Consider the following 20,946-nt stretch of genomic DNA (forward strand, 5'->3'; position numbering starts at 1 on the left):
ATAAACCTAGGTCCATACTCAGATAAATGTAATTGAAAACTTGAGAAATACTGCCTTCTTATTGGACAAAATATTATATTGACCACGAAATACCAATTCAAGAACATAATTGATTGTTATTGGACCACTGCGTGTTCTATAACACATTGCATGCCTAGTTGGTTGTAGGGAGCCTCTGAAATAACATTTACATACATTCATTTTCGTAAGAAACACTTATTTATGTTTCTTTGTTATCAAATACATGTAAGTAATTTTATATATTGACTTATTCCGTTAAGGCAAAATATTTAATCCGTTAATGCGTTTTGACCTTCACCGAATGTTAACATCCGGTACGGTTCCATGTAGTATTCGTTACTGAAACACGAAAAGTGTCATTAACGATGAAACTGATTTCACTTGCACACGTATTTCCGTTTAAATCCCTTAAAGCTTTTTTGTTTAAATGTATGCCTACCAGGCTTTCGTCAACATTTTTAGTTCCGTGAAAATGACGTCATAGTGCACCTGCTCGTCCTCAATCGGCAATTATGCCATAATCGTCCTCACGTGCCGTGTTAATCTCACTTAAATTCCGTTATTCCGATTTTACAACATTATGTTTTCTTGTTAAAAAGTTTTTTCCGTTTTGACGCAATATTTTTGTCCGTAATCTTTAGATAACAAAATAAATATTCCATTTTAAAGAAACAAAAAAAGTATCTTTGCCGAAAGCAACTGTTTTTTGTCAAGTCCGTACTTCAGGGGTTCCTTAGGGTCACAATATGGATTTCAGGAACTCCAAATGTATGTTGTTTATCCCCATATGCCTAAACCGTTACCCACACTGGAGCGCTATATGCATGGCTCTATAACAACCATCTAATTTCCCACTTGACATTAACTTGCTGCTAAAATATGTATACACACCGCACATACATATGCGAGATATTACAGCTGTCCTAGGGCGCAGTCGACTGACCGGGGAGGCCTTATATACCGGAAAGGAGACAAGCCAAGTGTTACTACTGACCTACATGCGGTCAGGGTCTAGTCTTACCGGCGATATCCTGCAGCATAGTCCAGGGGCCTTCTACATCTATGAGCCATTCCGATCCCTGGGGCATAAAAACAAGTCATCTTATATTCTCAACTATGCCAATGGTTCAAAAAGGTTTGAAATTAAAAACAGCTTCTTTTGGTTTTGTATGGAAATATATCCCATATGTATCGGTGGATTGGTGAATAGTCGACAATAGATTACAAAACACTACTTGTATGTGTACTGTTTAACACGAAGTTTAAAATGACCAGCCAATCGCCACATTTTGAAAAGACACTTTATATCGTTAACAATCGTTATTATACTGACACAATCAGGAGAAATGCCTCTTGATTGTGTTGCTTAAATTCAAACTTCAATGGTCTTTGTTATCTACATAGAACACAATATATACGCAAAGTGTCACGTATATGGCTTTGCACAAGGGCAATCAGTGTTTCGTTATCTATTTTACTTATTATATTATACACTGTGTGTTTTCGATAACATTGAAACTTATAAGCAATACTCCAAAATTTGTCAAAAATTGCTTTCGTGAATGAGTTAAGACCATTATTTATAAAACACATATAGTGTATTGACTTGAACAAGTCGATAGTTACCACCGTATCATTTATTTTGATACATGTATTTGTTTTGTGTGTGGTGGCTCGTGTGCAGCATTATTGGTTTGATATTTGTGTTGTGTATTCATTCCTTATCTTTCTCCTCCTATATATACTTTTGTACAAAACCAGTACTGCTTACTCATATACATATCTCTAACTAACACTGTACCTGATTGCTGGTTATTGCAATTATTCTGTCCTGTTTTTTTTTTCTCTTTTCTATCGTAGTTGTGGACTACTGGGATAATGTGACGTCATTACTTTTGCTGACGTACATGCGCAGTGGCTCCAGTCTAGCCGGCGATATTTTACAACAAGCGCAAGAGTCGTTCTACTTGTATGAGCCACTTCATTCAGTAGAAAAGGCTCTAGTGGAGTTTAAGCATCTTTCAATGGCTACCCCTGATAAATCACACAGGTACTTTTGAACTATTGAGATGATCTATTAATAACCCTGTTGCTGTTTGATACTAACACGTGCTATATGTTTAGATATTTAGCTGACGAGAGATCACACAATTTCACTGTGCAGATGACTAAGAATGGGTTAGCATGCATATACGAAAATCAAAAAATAGTAATTTTCTTAAAACATATATTGTAATTAACGTTTATCAATTGCATATCGATTTACTTCTTTGCATTAGGATATTTTACAAATATTTGTGTGAAGAAAGTAAGGCAATGTACAGATAAAAATTTCGGCACTTCAAGTAAACCACGAAGCATTTGTTTTTCTTTTATAAATGTCGTTTTCTTCTTTCTTTTTGCCACTTAAGGACATGTCTGAATTCTCAAATTACTATATTTATTATATTGGTTATGCTAACACTTCTTCTTTGATATAGTGCGTTTTGTCCCAATAAAGCGCAGAAAAGATGTTTCCCTTGCTATTTTATTAAAGAATGCGTTAAAAATTTATTGTTTTATATACCTCATAATATAGAATAGCATGAATGGAGCTATGCTTTTTACGTCGTTCGTTACAGTAGATAAGGGAGATAACTGTTGAACAATCTATGCTCAAAGTCATTCTTGACTTGCTTCTGGTATCATTTTCTCCCTTTTCCACTATTTTGTTATGCTTTTCATCTTCTGGACGTCGCATTGTCTTTAATACAATTCGTACTTCCGTTATCTCAAGATATTTAAGAAACATTTTATTTGCTCATATAATTTAATCATGTACAATCCTATGATTATCATCTTGTCATATATATATCTTGAATTAATCTGATTATCAGTAATAAGGAAGATCGCTTATACAGAAACTCGCAGATTGAATTCTATTTTGTTAGGAATGTACACAGCTGGCATTGAGGCATTATTTGGTATTTTTTTCTGAACATAAAATCTGTAATGTAAAAATAGGATCATTTTGCTATTTTTTATATTTAAAAACTATGGTCACTGTCTATATGAGTGACAATTTTTCATCGCATAATATTTCAATGGCTAGGCTAAAATATCTACTATTTTGAGATAGTTTTACATTCATCTCTGTTCCGGCTATTCGTTTGTGCATTTTTATTGTCATTGTCATCCAAGAACAACTTTTTTGCAATTTAATATCAGCACACTGCTGCGTGTTGCATCTTACTTTAAAATGACAGATTTTGATTGAAGTCTTATGAGTTAAAAATCGTTTCTAAGATGTTTTTAAGTTTATGAAATAAATTTAAATTCTGAAGATAACGTCTTTAAATTGCCAACATAACGTTAAGCTAAAAATTCTTAATGTCAATTTTTCCATTAAAGCTTAAAAAACATGTATTGATTCTCACATATGCGGTAACTGTATTAAACGGACTCGTTCATGGTTTTGTAAAATGCATTTTTATTACGAAATTAAGTGTGGCAAATCATTAGGTGTGTTAAAGATAAGATGCTGACAACAGTAACCTTTCAACAAATGTTGATATATGCTCAAATATTGCCAATGTACTCCACAAGTTTAAAATCCGTGAATAACGCAACTCAGCAAAAGGCTGTATTGTGATTGGTTGGTTGACATAATAACGTGATGCTTCCAATGTTCCATCAGCTAAGAATGTGACCATGTGGGCGAGAGGATAAAGTCTCGTTTTGTTCATGTATTTCATAACTGTAACAGTGGGGGCTCGCTCCACGCTTGTTTTGTTTTTATACTTTATTATATATTTTTTCTTCTATTTTGAAATCAAACGAAAAAATGTTTTTGATATATATATATATATATATATATATATATATATATATATATATATATATATATATATATATATATATATCTGTGTTTAAATGCATTTCCTGGATAGTTATATTTGGTATTAAAACATGAGCGAGTCTCTTTAAATCTGGTTTATCATTCATGTTTTAATACTGGGTGTATTAAACGTATGTTATTAAAGAGTAAAATTCATTTTCATATTTATGATATGCAAATTCATATAGATATTGACAGAGGTCCTTCGTATTATAAGAACCATGCGTTTGCACAATTTTAGTGAATTATTATATCAATCTTGGACATCATAGTACCCTTTTGAAGAAGACGACGGCTGTCTGTTATTCACAATCATTAAACGCATGATGGTTTCTTTCAGGTTACCTCCCCTAGAGTTTAACTCGGAAGCAGCCGAGGAGTTGTACAACTGGTTTACGTGCGATATACCCAAACTGCCGAACATAGCCCTGCTGGACAGTTTTATGAGTAAGTAAACGGGAATTGGTGTATAAAACTTTCATATAACTATGTCCTATCGTGTTTCTCCTTGTATTGCTTATCCAACTTTAATACACAATTCCCATAATTGGGCATCGGATCTCAGTGTGCCCATGTTTTACATAAATATAATCCATGGTCTTACCCATGGTAATTCCTTGTGTGTTTAAAAAAAGTAATCTGAAAGCTTAAAGGGATTCGCTCATTTGTGGACACGGTAATGTACCTTAAAACACTAAAAATATAACGAGTTTGCTCTTTCATACAGAAAAATCAGAAATAAAGTATAATTTAAGATTAAGAAAATTGGTTTAAATGGAGAGCGAACAGTCAAGAAAAAAAAACTGACAAGAAAACCGCTCGCCCACAAGGACTCTTACATCAACTGGGGATAAATTAGCATTAAAGCCGTTTGTTAAACAGCGTTACTAAAGCCATTGAAAGTTAGGGACTTTAAAGACTATATTTGAGCATTAAACTATTTGCTGAAGGGTTCAAGCTCTCAGTATCTTAGTTTTAACACTCCTAATGATGTGCTACACTTGATTCCGTCATAAAGAAGTGCCTTTTACACAACATGAGCGAGTTCGTTCAAAGTAGGTAAATAATTATGTAAATACTACTTGAGTGCATTTAAAGGCACATTGCTCAAATCTTTTCATTTATGTTACGTTTTGATGTATCCACAATATTGATGTAAATACAAAGCGTATATAAATGCAGTGAACACGAACGGGATAGGTGGTTATTTATCGCTGACATCACAGAACTTCACGTCTGCTTTGCCCATGAACTTGTACCTATGGCTATGGACGGAGAAACATATTGTCTCGCATTGCTTGGCGCAGAACTCTCATAGTTCCTGACTTCTAGCTGACTCGCAAAACGTTCTTGAGGCGATCTTGAAGTGTCTGAATGCCTAAATTCTAATCTGCTTTTGTGTACAGTATTGTCATTCTATCATTAATTATTAATGGTATATATTAATTAATATGAATAGCACCTCGTGTGGTGAAAATAAAGGTAAATTGAGTTGAGTTAAAATTAATTTGTTTTCGATTTGTACATTCCAGAAAAAGGTATCAAATCTGCGATGATGATGGACTGTTATAGGAATACGGTTAAAAATGTTGGGGATATCTCGGCTGCCCTTCTTCTTTGTGCAAAACAACTTAAATTAGTGTGTTTAAACTCGCCTTTTCGTATTATAAAAACCATACGACTTGAACTGTCATCTGTGTCATATTTGTTAGATCGACTACCTAACCTCAAAATCATCCACTTAGTACGTGACCCCCGGGCCACTCTAATGTCCCAGTCTAGGATGGGGCAGTGCAGCGTGACTAAGGGAGGTCAGCAGGGGTGCACGGAACGTTTCTGCAAGCGACTGGAGAACGACGTACTGGAAGAAGAGAACATTCTCCGGAAACACCAGGGGAGAATCATGCCTGTCTTCTATGAAGACATTGCCAGTGAGCCAATTAAGACATCGAAGAAGATGTATGACTTTATAGGCGCCGAGTTTACACAATCAGCCGAACAATATATATTTAATATCACTATGGCTGGGTTAGAAAATGATTGCGCCATTTGTACAACTCGCTCCAATTCAACCGAACATATTGATAGCTGGAAAACTAAAATGAAACTAGATTTTAAGAACATTGTTCAAAACCGATGCAATTATATACTGCGACGATATGGATACAAAATATACACGCAGGACGAACTTGTGAACATGGAAGTCTTAAACCCCAAACAAATTTAGTTCTTGACATGTTTGTATATGTAAATAGATCTTTACACAATTGCGTCATAACACATGTTATTATCATTGGTTAGAAATTGTTTTTATTTCTATTATTAGTTTAGCCTCAAAAATAAACGTATCACGACTTTCTGTGAGAAGGTGGCGTATGGTTGGGCGTTTAGTTTGGCATTGGTGTTTGGACGGAGAGTTTTTAAAGTAGGTACACCTTTAAAGATGCACTATTACTCCCAAATAAGATTTAACACATTTAATACAATCGTTTTTATATACCAAAAAGGATGAACACATGTCGAAAACAATGGTGCTTATGAAAGATTCCGAGTTTAATGTGAAAGAAATGTGCAGAAAACACGTGTTTCCACCAAAGAGAATATAGAAGACCACAGTAAATCTTTTAGCATTCACCAATCATTTAATAATTTTGCGTTTTCAGCTATTAACTTCACGCTTATAATATTGTTATCAGTAATCAATGTTTTCCATAAATGCATTACTTTGTAAGTGGTTGAGGGTTTATCACTCAATGTATGTTTGTTATACACGTATTTGTCTTCATTTTGAATAAGAGTGTTACTTTAAGTGACTCGCTCATGTTTCTGTACCAACTAATTAGTTTCCATGTAATTCACCTGAAAGCACTTATTTAATCATTAATCTATGATATCGAAATTGTAGAAAAATATAATTATAGTATATAAAAGCATTTTTTTATTAGTTTGGTGCGAACCCACGCTAAAGTCGATAACAATTAAAAAAACAGACGTTTTAATCATTAGGGTCCCAGGAATTATACAAAAGTAATGGATCTTTTGACGTTTTCACTAAACATTGATAACATCCCGTGTTAACGTCAATCAACCAATCACACAACAACAAATCGTTTATAGCCGTTATTAACGCTAATGAAAATTGTGGTCTTTAAAAACGATATTTGAACAAATATCAAAGTGCATTTTACAAAAAAAACATTAGCGAGTCCCTTAAGGGTATTGGAGGTACAATAATGAGATATGTTGATACCTGGTGGGCAAATATTATGCTGGTACATTTGAAAGGGTTTGTTGTGTTAAGGAAGGATAAGGATACCTAGATTTCATACCGATGGAAATATTACAAACAGGCTTTTTGACCTCGAGAGATTGAAAAGTCGATCAATTCACGTCCGATCTAAGCTGAATTAAAAAAACAAAATACGAACTGATACAACCGTATCTTCAGTGTATTTTCGTTAACTAAGTTTAAAATATCAGTAATCAGTACACAAGACCCCCTTCAAATGGTACCAACACTCCATGGGGTCACCAGGAATCAATATTTAACATAACATCTAATTGCCCGATAAAACTCCACTCTTTCATGTATATCGGTTACCTAAACTTTGATTATTTATATAAACGAGGCTAGTATAAACAAACGTAGCAGCTTAATTGATATTGCATCTTGCGTTATTATAAATCCATGTTTTGTTGGCATACATGTTATTATGTAGCTTAATCGTACAAATAACTGCAGTTGAACCTCGTTGGCTCAAATCCGCTTGCCTCGAATTCCTCGTTGGCTCGAACCCGCTTGCCTCGAATTACTCGTTGACTCGAACCCGCTTGCCTCGAATTCCTCGTTGGCTCGAACCCGCTTGCCTCGAATTCCTCGTTGGCTCGAACCCGCTTGCCTCGAATTCCTCGTTGGCTCGAACCCGCTTGCCTCGAATTCCTCGTTGGCTCGAACCCGCTTGCCTCGAATTCCTCGTTGGCTCGAACCCGCTTGCCTCGAATTCCTCGTTGGCTCGAACTCGCTTGCCTCGAATTCCTCGTTGACTCAAACCCGCATGCCTCGAATTCCTCGTTGACTCAAATCCGCTTGCCTCGAATTCCTCGTTGGCTCGAACTGGATCTGAAGGACCGATTCCTTTATTTTAAATGTATGAGTTCCCGCTTGGCGATTTTTTTCTCCGGTTCCTAAGAATTCGTGCCAACGGGGCTCGACTGTATTTAATAATTTAACTTAGTTCTACACAGTCATGATTGTATGATTGTATGATAAATGAAATGTGATCTTATCTAGTTAACTAGTTAGTATGTTACTTACTAAGAGGAATTCGCAAACCATTATTGGATACCAGTTACTGCTCGAAGCCAGAAATGCATTTATAGATGAGTGGTAACACGAATCATATCTAGTTAACTAGTAGGTATGCTATAACTTACCAAGTGGAACTCGAAAACTGTAACTAGATAACCTGTTAGTGTTGTCTAGCTAAAAAGGGTAATAGGTGGTAGTTCTAGGCACTTTCAAGGCATGTTTTAGTCTTATGGTATTTATCTTAACGAAAATGTTTCTCAAATGTTAACTGCAGTAATATGCCACCATAGTATAGTTATGGCTCTGTAAATCATGTTGGCTAAGGAAAATTGTGTATTAAAAACTGTCTGACGTAACTTAAATAATAATGTGATAGAGCAAGATGTCATTTTGTAATACTAACGGAATAGAAGTGAATCCTGCAGTATATTGGAATCTAAGGAATTCAACGTTATAAGAAAATGTTGTATATTTATGTTAGACATCCGAAATTAGTTAAATTTAAAAAAAGTAATGCAAGTTCTAAGTTCGAAGTCAGGTTTACATATTGAAAACAAATATGTGCATTGTTGAAGAAGTAATGCTTTGATTTATATTATGAAGGTGGTGTTGTTTCATTTCTAAATTGCTCCTTCGTTATGTTATGTTCATATTTGACAAACTGATGTTCAGTTTTCAATGTTATTTGATGAATTTATGTCATATTGACCTATTTCAAACATATTGTTTGTATAAATATACTATTTCAATGAATAAACGTTCTTCTTATTCGTTCTTCCGTAATTTACTAACGAGAATTGGGAAATGGTGATTTATGTCTTGTATTTTAATTACGCGATTGTTTTAATCGAATTCTAAATCGATTGTTTAAGTTTTATATCAAACCTTTCTTGTCATTTATTGTGAAATGACATTATAAGATGGACCTTTTCGCTTGCAGTATTTAAAGAAGCACTTTTCCACTTGATAGTGCAGATTTTAAAGCAGTGTGTGTATATACCATGTGGTAAATCACGTCACAAATCCTACTTCGGAAGGCAACATTTTGCTTTGAATGATGCCTTAAAACAAAGATTCCCTTTCTTTACCAATTTAAATGAAACAAGGCAGTATGTGCCGCTTTTAGAGGGCTGCCTTCTTTTTATTACTGGAGTTTGATAAGGGTATTAATTTCCTGAAACTTTTCGACAAACCTGTTTCCAAAATAATGTTTTGTCAGTGCTACACCAGGCGGTTTCGTTAAAAGTTTGTCGAAGTGTTTTAAGAAACGAAATTCTCAATCAAATCTAGTAAAATACCGAAGCTAGGGCTATGTTAGCGGCGTAGACTGTGCCATGTTTTATTTTATATGATGAATAAATAGTTAAGTTATCTTAGTTTAAAGTCTTCATTTGAAGCAAAATATGACCTTCCGACGTAGCATTTATGACGTAAATTATCACGTGGTATACACACACTGTAAAAGTGCGCTAGTTATCAGAGTCGTTGGATGAAGGTTTCCTTACAAACAGGAATATATGTTCTAAAATGTTGATATTGGAATAACATAGCACCCTGCTGTTGTCAAATGTTGAAATATTGTTCAATGAAGAATACATTGTGCATTAAAGAAATGTCATTATTCTTCAAAGAAGTATTTTCCAAATTTCTATTACTTATAATTTTCCCTTTGAACATGTGTAGATGAAGACACTGACTGCATCCAAAGTGAAAGTCATTTCGGATAGAATTTCAAGTCGGACAATGTGAATATTTGAGTTTATTGTTTCAAGTTGAGGGATTTCTTCAAGAATGGCGTGACCCCCTCGCGTTTATTAGCTGAAAATGTAGGTAAGATGTTAAATTTGAAGCATATGAATGGGTGTCATAGTGTTCATGCGCTCGAAAGTGATTTAATTCTTAGTGTAAGATGTTAATGTTAATAAATAATTGTATGGGGCACTGTAATGGCACGTGTAACCTATTGTCTGGTTATGAATTGTACTTGTATTACGTAGGAATATTATCTGACAGCATTAACCGAAGTTGATTTCTCCCAATGCCGTCATGACAGGACATGATTGAAATTTGAAATGGACAGGTCATCTTGGCAGTCTTAACTAATGACGAAATTGCTTTCGTTACTGCTATAGTAACGATCACAACAAAGATGTTGTTGTAAATGGTGTATACGATCCCTATACGTTACAAAATCGGAATAAAAAGCGAATCTGTAACAATACTATTTCCTAGGTGCTTTGCTGTTGTTAAACTACCGGTTATACATATCATATGGAAGAGGAGTACAAAGTAAGGATTGTGTTAGCATACACAGAAGGAATGAACCGATTTGGGGCATTGATCAGTGTTTCGTTGTGATGCCAATGTATTTGGACTTCATTGTTTTGAGTGAACAGAATATGGCTATTTAAACTTTGATTCTTGAATGTGGCCTTTGTCTAGAAGTTAGGTATCTCCAACATGCTCTCAACACGACAGTTAATGAGTTGAAGATGTGTATCGTTGTATAGTTATATTTGTATACCTGTGTGGTTATTATGAAATCCATTCATCGGTACAGGACTTATATAGCGGATACAAAACATGACCTTTGACTCTTAAATGTTACCTTCACTTTCAAGGTAGGTAGCTAAAACATGCACTTTGTATGTCAGCTTGATATGGTTTACATGTGTTCCAGTCTTTAGAATCCCTTCCATCAGTTAGGGAGATCTGGAACATATGCAATATCTACATAATGCTTAATATAATGAAGAACCTGTTTTCAATCTATAATAAAAACACATCCTAATGTATGCTTTGCCATTATGAAGTTCACGGTAAGGACATTTTCTTCTGGAACGCTTCCCGTCAGCCAATCAGAGGCCTACTTACGATTAGCTTGTTTCCGCGACGCGGTTAGATTTAGTTGACTTTTCGCTGTGCGAAATGGAAAGGCAAATCACACCAATTCTGAAGTCACTACCTAGTGAAGCATGCGTTATTTCCTTTTTATTAACATATGACAGTGAATCAAGCATAGTCATAACATCAGGCAATTGACAACTTTCTATCTTTGTATGTTTTACATCCAATATGAATTAAAAATAGAGTAATAGGCAAATCTTACCTACTGTACCCTACATGATTAATTTAAATCAACGACCTTTCTGTCAGATTCATGAACTTCTATATGCATAGTATGTCTTTTTTTCCTGACATGTTTATGGAAAATGCAACGTATTCTCTTGTTTTATGGACACGTTACCTTGCATAAAGTAAATCGGACATAGTTTTCAAAAACAATCAGGTTTTTATAACAATGTGAAAATAACAAGATAGATCTATCGTCCGGAATGTGCTCTAGAGATTCGGACGCAGCATCTACAACCACGGTCATGTTGATGTTTGTATGGAGGCGTTGCAACAGTTACTAGGGACCGACTGATTTAGTGTAATTTTGTCGAATGAAGCATTTAGCTGGTCCTCCCGATTTCCAGCATCAACATTTAAAAGCTGAATTATCATTTTATTCCGGAATCGATTAGTGTCAATGACTTAATCAAGGAGGCAAACTCTGATGTAATTTGATTGGAAGGATACAACTGTAAATAAGCAACAATATGTGTGATTGGTGGTCAGCAGTTTTGTCCGTTACATTTATTCCAGTCAGTCAGCATTCAGCCATTATTGATTGAAATCATGTAAAGCGATAAATATCAACACTAGCTGGGCCATTAGTAGATAGAATACACCACTAATAAGTTAAAGGTTGTAGCATGCACTTACACACAATAAATGGTTATGCGACTTAATAAGAACATTTATACTAAAGACAAAGATGATAACCATAATTGACAAGACACGACAAATATAAAACGCTCACATTTAATGATTAAAGAAACGCGATATCCAAGACATTATATGATAATATCACATCCATCACAGTAGAATCAACATGTCACAGTATGATATTTCAATGAACAATTTCCCAAGGAAATAAGAAAACTGATTGAGGCGATGCGGGAGTGGGAAAGATGCAACGGTCACACAAAGACACTTAGTACATGCATGGTAAGCTGAAGATGGAGAGGACGGGCGACCGGAAATAAGGATGCGAATGGGAACAGTGTGTGTATACCACGTGATTAATTACGTCATATATGCTACGTCGGAAGGCAACATTTTGCTTAAAGTGAAGACTTAAATCAAAGATTTTCTTTTACAACACCATTTGAAATGAAACAAAGGGCAGTCTATGCCGCTTAAAGAGTCCCGTATTTGTATTTACTGACATTTGATAAAGTCATTAGTTTCATCAAACACTTCGACAAACCTATTTCTAATATCATGTTTTGACAGTGCTCCGTCAGACGGCCGTATTGTGAAAAGGTTTGTCGAAGTGTTTAAAGAAATTAAACTCCCAATCATACTCTGGTGAAAGACCATAGGCAGGGCTCCGTAAGCAGCGTAGACTGTGCTTTGTTTAATTTAAAATGGTGAAGAAATAGTGAAGTTATCTTTGTTTTAAGATTTTTTTCAAATCAAAATATTGCCTTCCGACGTAGCATTATGACGCAATTTATCACGTGGTATACACATACTCGGGAAACTGAAGGAAACATAACTGATGGAAAGATCGTCTTCAAAATTTGTATTTTATGTGCTTTGATATCTTTTTTACATGAGAAATAATGAATGTATAATATACATATTATGTATATTCATACTAACTCTGGTTTCTATATGTTGAATTCATACAATTATGTAAATGTGTTCAATTCTTTGGCTATGTACTTGGTTGGAAAGTATCAAAAAAGTCTGTAAAGTTCTTCCGTTCTGATATTTCGGGTCATTAAAGTGGTAAAAATACAAACAAAACATAAGTATTAACGTTGACATATCATCGACTGTTTTAAAGGCTCAGTTTGTAACGCGCGTGTATTTAAAATCCCAGTATGTTTTAGTAATGTAAACTTTCTTTTGAGTATGTATTATGCGAATGACTTCTCTTAATCTTTTTTGAAGTTTATTATCCTCAAGTTTGATAAAAAAATTAGTCCATTAGTCGCAATAGCAAATATGCCAAAACCGACAGAATGATCTAAATTTAGCGCACACAACGTCATTACTAAATTTGCATATCACGTGACTTTCTTAATTTCAAAATATTTATGTTGCTTTATATAACATTATTGATTTAAATATGTTTTTAAACAATATAATCATACTTTCATTTTTTTTCATAAAAAATTTCAGTTGAAAGCTTATTATATTCACCTAAAGAAAAGGGAGGCAATACGACAATAAGTATTGACACATTAAGTCGGCGGTCATCATTAAGCAACATTGACAATATTCCATTCGAGAATGTTTGCATCGCATTTATTGAAGAAACAGGAGCATAATTTTTCTTTATATGAAATTTGATTCGAAGAAATTCAATATTTCTCTAGCTATTTTACCAGTCTAACACAACTCCGGCAACTTCCCAGGCACTGTTTGCAAAGCCCTATACTCCTCCCATTTATCTTCCTCAATAGCATATAGTGCGACAAAGCACAGTCGGAATTTTGGACTAGGGCACTTGTGGCCTAGTTCATAGCCATAAACACGCTATCTGCATTCTCAAGCCGCATCTGGGGGTTCACTGACGTAATGTATTCATACGCTGTATTTTGATGGGATTGCCGTTAGCGAATTTGAATAATCAAAGTAGTACCAGAACTGATTACAATGAAAAAATCCAATAAAAATAGTTCTCCTAACCATTCAAGCTAACTGTATGTTCTTTTAATGAAGCACAAGAAATTCATACGTAGCGAGTGAGTTAATCGGGTTACCTATATAAATGTTCTTCCATACGGTCAGATTATATGCAATAAGAATATGAACATATTGGAAAAGTACGCATCGAAATTTTTCCGTTCAATGCTCTGTATTGATAGACTGGTACCCTCTTTCTCTTTTATCCGAAAAGAAACCAGTATCAGCTAACCGCGGTGCCCGTCGCGCATTCGAAATGTCTTGTGAGTTCATACGTAAAGCGAATAAAGCGTGCGGTCAAAGTAGAAAACAACCAGGAAAGTTGGTTTAAAAAAGTATTGTTATCCTTTGTATACAATGTTGGTATTCCGAAGTCGGTCCCTGATCTTTTTTCGACATAATTTGCATGTTTCCGTGATATTTTCTTTTCGATACAAAGTTTTTTTAACTAATCATCGCATGGCACTTAGCACTATTTTAAATACAACATGATTTATTGAATTATTGTTCAAATACTATTAATGTTAACTAAAAACCAATCTGGTGTACAGTCCCTTTTATAAACAACAAGTGAAGCCAATGCTGTATTAATTTGAGACAAACAAAAAGAAGACAGCACAACGTTCAAAAAGTGTGACCAATGTCAGAATACCTTACATAATTTATAAATTTTCATGCGATTCAGACAATTTCGATGCTAGAAATCAAAAAAGATCTTTCCCTTGAATTATTCCTGTCATAGTTTAAAGCTACACTCTCACAGATTTACCGTTTTTACAACTATTTTTTGTCTTGGAAAGAGCAAATTTTTGCGTACACATCTTCAAACCAATGGTATCAGATTGCTGACAAACAAACAGCTCGTAGTTTGTCATATTTCCGTTCGAAAATTAATGTTTTATGGCTTAAACCGTTACTAACAGTTTACGAATAATGCCTAAAACATCATTTTTTTAACTTTAATATATAAATCTGCCATCTAAATTTTGGTCAGCACTCTTATATAACTGGTTTCCATGGATTTTCGAAAAAATTGGCTCGTTCCAAGACAAAAAATAAAAATAAGTGGTCAAAATGAGAGTGCAGCTTTAAACTCATAATAAAATGTCAATGTACTTCATTTGACAGATGAAAAAATGTTATTTTTAAAAAGCACAATATATACTTTATGTGACCTTACATTATAATGAATTTATTCAGATCAAAGACTTTTCTTGCACTTAAATGTGAACAAGAAAGCTTGGGATTGAACACTAAATGAAACAAGAATGAAATTAAATGAATCACAAAATATCATCAAAATTATACACACAAATATCTTTGATATACCAAAAAATGAAACTTTCATTTTAGAAATTCAAAAATTTAACATTTCCTAAATACGGTTATATATGAAATGATGATTACATTTGTAGGATTTGATATCCAACTAGATGTAACTCGGCTTCGTTCATTTTTCTAAACTTTCTCTCAGTGATGAGGAATAAATTTTATTCACTGCAGTTGTTTTCTAAGTTTATGAAAATAAGAACAATTGAAACAATTCATTAACTACTGTTGATCAGTGCAGATTGTGGGAGGTTATGGTTGATTTCAATGAACCACCAATAAGCCCTGCCAAAATTGGATACTGATTGGTCAGTCAGGTGCTTTTGGTAGGCATGATTGGCATGAATGTTAATTTTAACCATCATTTATGAATGTTTACACAATCATTGAATACTGAAATAACAAGGAAATGTTAGTTTGAATGATGAAAGCCATGAAATATGTGAAGTATTCAAAAAGAGACCATTTTTTTCAGCTTGTGTAAAAAATGAGAAAATTGTTATTAAAGTAAAATTATTTATTGTTTATCATGAAAATGTTGAAATCTCATGTTTAGGCCTATAGTGATCATACTTGATTGCTATGTTATTGGCACTTATTGCAATATGTTTTATTTATTGCAATATTTATGTAAAACATTAGTTATTATGTTGACTAAAGTTTGTAGATAAGAACTAATGGTATAGGTGATGTGAGAATGATCTCGTAAGTCTTTAAAACCCCTTTTGGTATTGTGAGTTTTTTGCTCAAGTCTTGTTCAGTTTAGCTTTTGAAAATTTTCAAAGTAACTGCAAAACAAGTCCAGCTGTCTAGAAAGACTATATTAAACCCTGACCAGATATAATTTCTTGTCTTTTCAAATTACCAACTTGGCAATGGTTTTATCATAACATATGATATTGGTTTGAACATGTTAGTGTTTTTGTATGTGGAATGAAATATCATAAGTGGCACTAAATTGAACATAATTTATAGTTCTCATTGATATTACACATAGCCCCAAGTACATGTTGATCTAAGATTTAAGGCTCGGATGGAGTCAGGGCAAGACAAATGTTAATACATTGTACTTTCCAACACAAGAACTGTTTGTTTATTCAAGTAAATTAAGCAATCCCCACACCAAGGAACTGCAGTATTGCATAACCAGCTTAATTGACATTAGGAGTTGGAGTTCAAATTGCTGCAATTAAAGGCACATCTAGTTTTCAGAATTATTCAAACTCTGATTTAGCAACCTTAATATAGTTATATGAACTACTTTTGCGAAATGAAAGCTTTTTTAGATTTACAATGACGGGTGAAAAAGTATTTGCCAAATGTACTGCAACACCTGATACCTGTTGCCTAGGAATCCAACAAATTCTTGGCACTCCAAATGTTATAGTACTATTCAATTTGGAGTGCCTGAAAAGAAAGCTTCTTGATTCTACATTCAACATCTTCTTTCTGTATGACATATTGGACCATGAGAATCATGAACCTACAACCTTTTGCATCTATTGAGATAGGGAGCTATCAGGACAGTGACAGAGGACAATACAAGAATGGTCAACTGCTGCATTTATTGAGTTATCTAATGCATACAAATTAAGACGGAGAAAATAATTCTTCATTTTTCCAAACTACTTCCTTAAGCATCTCGTACATGTATGTAGTTGTCTTTGACAATGATTTTTCAAAGTTACAATGGCCCTGTGGGTTAAAGATGCTCTGTCCACGGGGTAACAGGTTTTGTACATAATAGGGTTATAAGTACTGCGTTTTGATCCAGGAGGTTGTATTCGACTCAAGTAGATTTTTGGCAGATTCAGATTTCACAAGGCACAAGCCGAGTAAAATCAAAATCTAAAAAAAACTACCAGAATAAAATATGACATTCCGCCATATCCGGATCAAAACGCAGTACTAATACGGGCTCTAAACCGAGCGAAGCTCGGCAGAGCCCTATTACGGTCACACATAGCACTACTTTCGTTCAAAAGTTGCACATACTATCAGCCTGAAAAAAAGACGTAAAGGTGATGGAACCAGTATTTTTTTCTGTTCATAAACTATAATGAGCGCGTGCATGCCGGACACCAACGTCATCAGAGCGTGACGATACGGAAGAATGAAATTTAAACTATGAGATACGGCGAAATAGGGCCCTACTAGTTATTAAAATAATTCAAAATATGCTTATAAGCAATTACTATGAATACTTTTGGTAAACTCAAAAACAAAAATAAAACATATTTCTATAGATTGTCTGAGATATATACTTTGTTTTCACTTGTTTATTAAAGATATTCATACGCATTGTTTACCATTCTATACGAAGGTCACACTTGACAGTGGGTCCCTGGACTTACCGAAATACGATTATTTACCGAAAGACGGATAAAATTACCGAAATACGCATAACAGTTACCGAAAGACGCCTTCTAATGCATTTATTTTTAAATAATCTTGTATATATAATGATTATACCCATATACCCATTATAGCCAAAAATTATAAAAAAAATATTTAGAAATAATGACTTTATTGACAAAAGAATTTTTTAGTCAAATCGTCGTCGACCGAAATACGATTTATGGATATGGTTAAACTGGAGTAAACATGATAGAAATTTACTGAAAAACGCTTGCTATTGTATTTATTTTTAATATTCATATATATTTGATGATTTTACACATTGTAGCCAAAAATTATAAAATAATATCTAGAAATAATGAGTTTATTGGAAAAAGTGACTATATGTTTCACAATCACTGTGGACGTGTATGAACATGGGGCCTAAGAACACACATACTATCAATACCGGTAACATAGTTCTACAATTAACATTTAAATCCTATGATAAAATTTCCTTCTAATAGCATATATATATATATATATATCACTGCAATAACAAAATGAATAAGAAGACACTCTATATTACTGTGTAAAATGTAATAAATAATGTTCGTAACGGATATTTCCAATCTATTTCATGTTAAAACACTGTTCATATTTCGGCCTTGATATGTTTCTATTAGGAATAAGATATGTCTACTCCTTCAATATAACAGGTACTTACCTTGCAAGTGCAGCTCCGGCATCATATGATAATCCACTATATGCACACGATTTACAAACAAATTTGAGGTTTTTGGCACTCCAAGACTTAAGGTCTTGCTCGGACAATTCAGAACATTTATCATGATATATATCTTTTATTCTTCCATTTCTGAAGAAGTTGTAAAGTTCTATTAATTTGGACTTCTTTAATACTTACAGCAATAACTTATCTTTTTACTCGCGATTGTTATTTATTAATCTTCAAATGAAGCCGTCAATATGTGTGAAAATCATCCGCAATTATAAATGTACAGTTAGTAGTTGTCATTTTAGGCTTTACAATATCAATACTATTTAGATGTTTGACAGTTGTTGATCGGATAGAAATTGCGAAGAATTAATTCCTGTTTGATTACCGATTTAATTACGACCATGGATTATACCGGTACATATAGCAGAGCTTGTCACGTCAGCCAGGTACAGTATGATTATTTTGTAAAAATGTAAAACCACTTTTCAGTAAATCATACAATGAAGATATCAATTTCATAAACTTATGACATGCGGTTGACCAGTTCGGAAATCGCTATGGCTGAGCGAAATATTGTCACTGAAAAGATGGATGGGGTGTACCGTCTGTGAACCTCAACAATGGATGAGTGAGATGTTTTGACTGAGAACAAAGGATGGGAACACCTTTCAATTACCAACACGCTGGTTGAGAGATTGAAACTAAAAAGATAAACAGGAATTGTGTGACAGGTGAACTCTTGTGCCATGCAACACCACTTTTTTGGGCGGGGAGGGTGCGGGAGGGGTATCCCCTCCTGCCAAGTGAAACCATGGCAGAGTGCAAGATTATGACTGAAAAGATCAATGAACGGTTGCAGTCCGACACCATGTGAATGATTGTATGTAACATTAAAATAATTAATATGTAAAAATATACGACCAAAAGTGGATTACTTGTTTATTATATGTATCATAGAATACACAGTGACAAACACATTTTTCAGACCAATAATTTTCTCAGACCAAGACATCACCCAAGGGACCGAATCGCCCCAATCAGATAGCTCGACTGGCCACAACTGCAGTCCAAATACCAGGTAACTGAAATGCAACACCACTTTTTTGTGACAGATGTTATTAAATTAAGAAGTTGGAAGGGGAGGGTTCGGGAGGGGTTTCCCCTCCTGCCAAAAACCCCCATGGCTGAGCGATGCAAATGCAGGTTGATGGTTTTGCTGTGGGCCACAGATCGTGTGAAATATTGTTACTAAATAGTCAGTCCAGGGCTTGGAGAAGGCAAACCATCCTGCCAAACAACCTCCTTGACTGAGTGAGAGTTGCCATACCCTTACAATGAAACAACATGACTTTGTGAGAGAATCATCAATGTTACTAAAAATACACTTACTTTACAGGTGTACCTGTATGTTATCAAGCTGGGCAATTCTTTATTCATACTTTCTGTTCTATATGTATTTTAAAACTTTAAAATGGAGGTGCACCTCTTACACAAATACAACTGCATCTCTATATTTAAGATGGAGGTGCACATCTTTAATATACAACTGCACCTCTATATTTAGACCGCCATGCCTTTTCTTAGACCTGCACCTTAAAAAATTAGGTGCATCTCCATTTTTCAATTTACATCGCCGTTTAGTAATTTTTCACCCAAATGGTAAGTCAAACTGTACTGGCTTGCTCACACTCAATTTCATGGTCAAGTTTGTTATAAAATTGCCATTGTGTCAAAATTTCTCCTTGTTAATAAGTAAAAAAGTCTAAATGAGATGCCTAAAGAAGTTTGTGTTGATGACAGTAAATACTGTTAACACTCTCTGCGATTCACCCAAATCTGCATGCGATAATGCACCAGTCAATTGTAACCCCCTCCCCCAGGTCTGGGGAATAGTGGGGACTTTGACATTTGGTCCAGCCAACCCTGGCTAAAATTCCCGCCCTGTGGGGACGAACAGATGGTAAGATCCCTGCCAAATGCCCCTGCACCCCAGGGACCCTAGGTAAAGCCCATTGCCCGTTATATTTAAAGCGAAGACAAAACCACCGCATTCACCCGGCACTGAGGGCCACCTGAAAGGTAAACACACGGCCCATTTCCCCGTCTATCCCCTGTATATCCCCGGACCTGGGGAGGCCGTGGTTACAATTGACTGGTGCATAAGACCCCAGCTTCTCGATAAATCTTAAGCGTAACGGACTTAAAAAGCTTGAACCTGTTATAAAATATTTCCATAAATTGGGGCAAAGAAACATGACATACAAAATAAAAAAGCCATGAACATACAATGTACTAATACTCAATAGCAATATGTTTGGTCATAAAGAAGTTGTATTACTATAGTTTAGATTTCAGTGTAAATCACTTGTAAATGGGATATATGTAAGATTAGCACAAATTACAGACTTTTTTGTATTTCAGAATGCATCCATGCCACCTGGATTTTGACATTACTGCTGTGGACAGATTTTCGGCAATGCAGGTATTGCCATGTTATGTATTACTGGAGGCAATAAGTTTGGAAATAAACCAGACTTTTGTCATGGTTTCCCTGAAATAAATTGCCAGTATGTTTCTTGCTCTTTGATA

General features: G+C 34.6%; 1 protein-coding gene across 1 annotated transcript; it reads left to right on the plus strand.

Annotated features, from left to right (window-relative positions):
- Positions 1-923: 923 nt before the first annotated feature.
- Positions 924-6,125, plus strand: LOC128234383 (carbohydrate sulfotransferase 1-like). The gene is made up of 4 exons (XM_052948594.1): positions 924-1,146; positions 1,882-2,071; positions 4,239-4,345; positions 5,431-6,125. The coding sequence occupies exons 1-4, from the start codon at positions 924-926 to the stop codon at positions 6,123-6,125; spliced, it is 1,215 nt and encodes a 404-aa protein (XP_052804554.1).
- Positions 6,126-20,946: the final 14,821 nt, after the last annotated feature.

The sequence above is a fragment of the Mya arenaria genome, chromosome 5 (genome assembly GCF_026914265.1).
Source record: "Mya arenaria isolate MELC-2E11 chromosome 5, ASM2691426v1".
Classification (NCBI taxonomy): Eukaryota; Metazoa; Mollusca; class Bivalvia; order Myida; family Myidae; genus Mya; species Mya arenaria.

What these genes read in the sequence shown, in the direction of transcription:
- LOC128234383 (XM_052948594.1), top strand. Translation starts at nt 924, where the DNA reads ATGCGAGATATTACAGCTGTCCTAGGGCGCAGTCGACTGACCGGGGAG. An exon ending in TATTCTCAACTATGCCAATG is followed by an intron (nt 1,147 to 1,881) that starts GTTCAAAAAGGT and finishes TTTCTATCGTAG; the next exon opens with TTGTGGACTACTGGGATAAT. An exon ending in ACCCCTGATAAATCACACAG is followed by an intron (nt 2,072 to 4,238) that starts GTACTTTTGAAC and finishes GGTTTCTTTCAG; the next exon opens with GTTACCTCCCCTAGAGTTTA.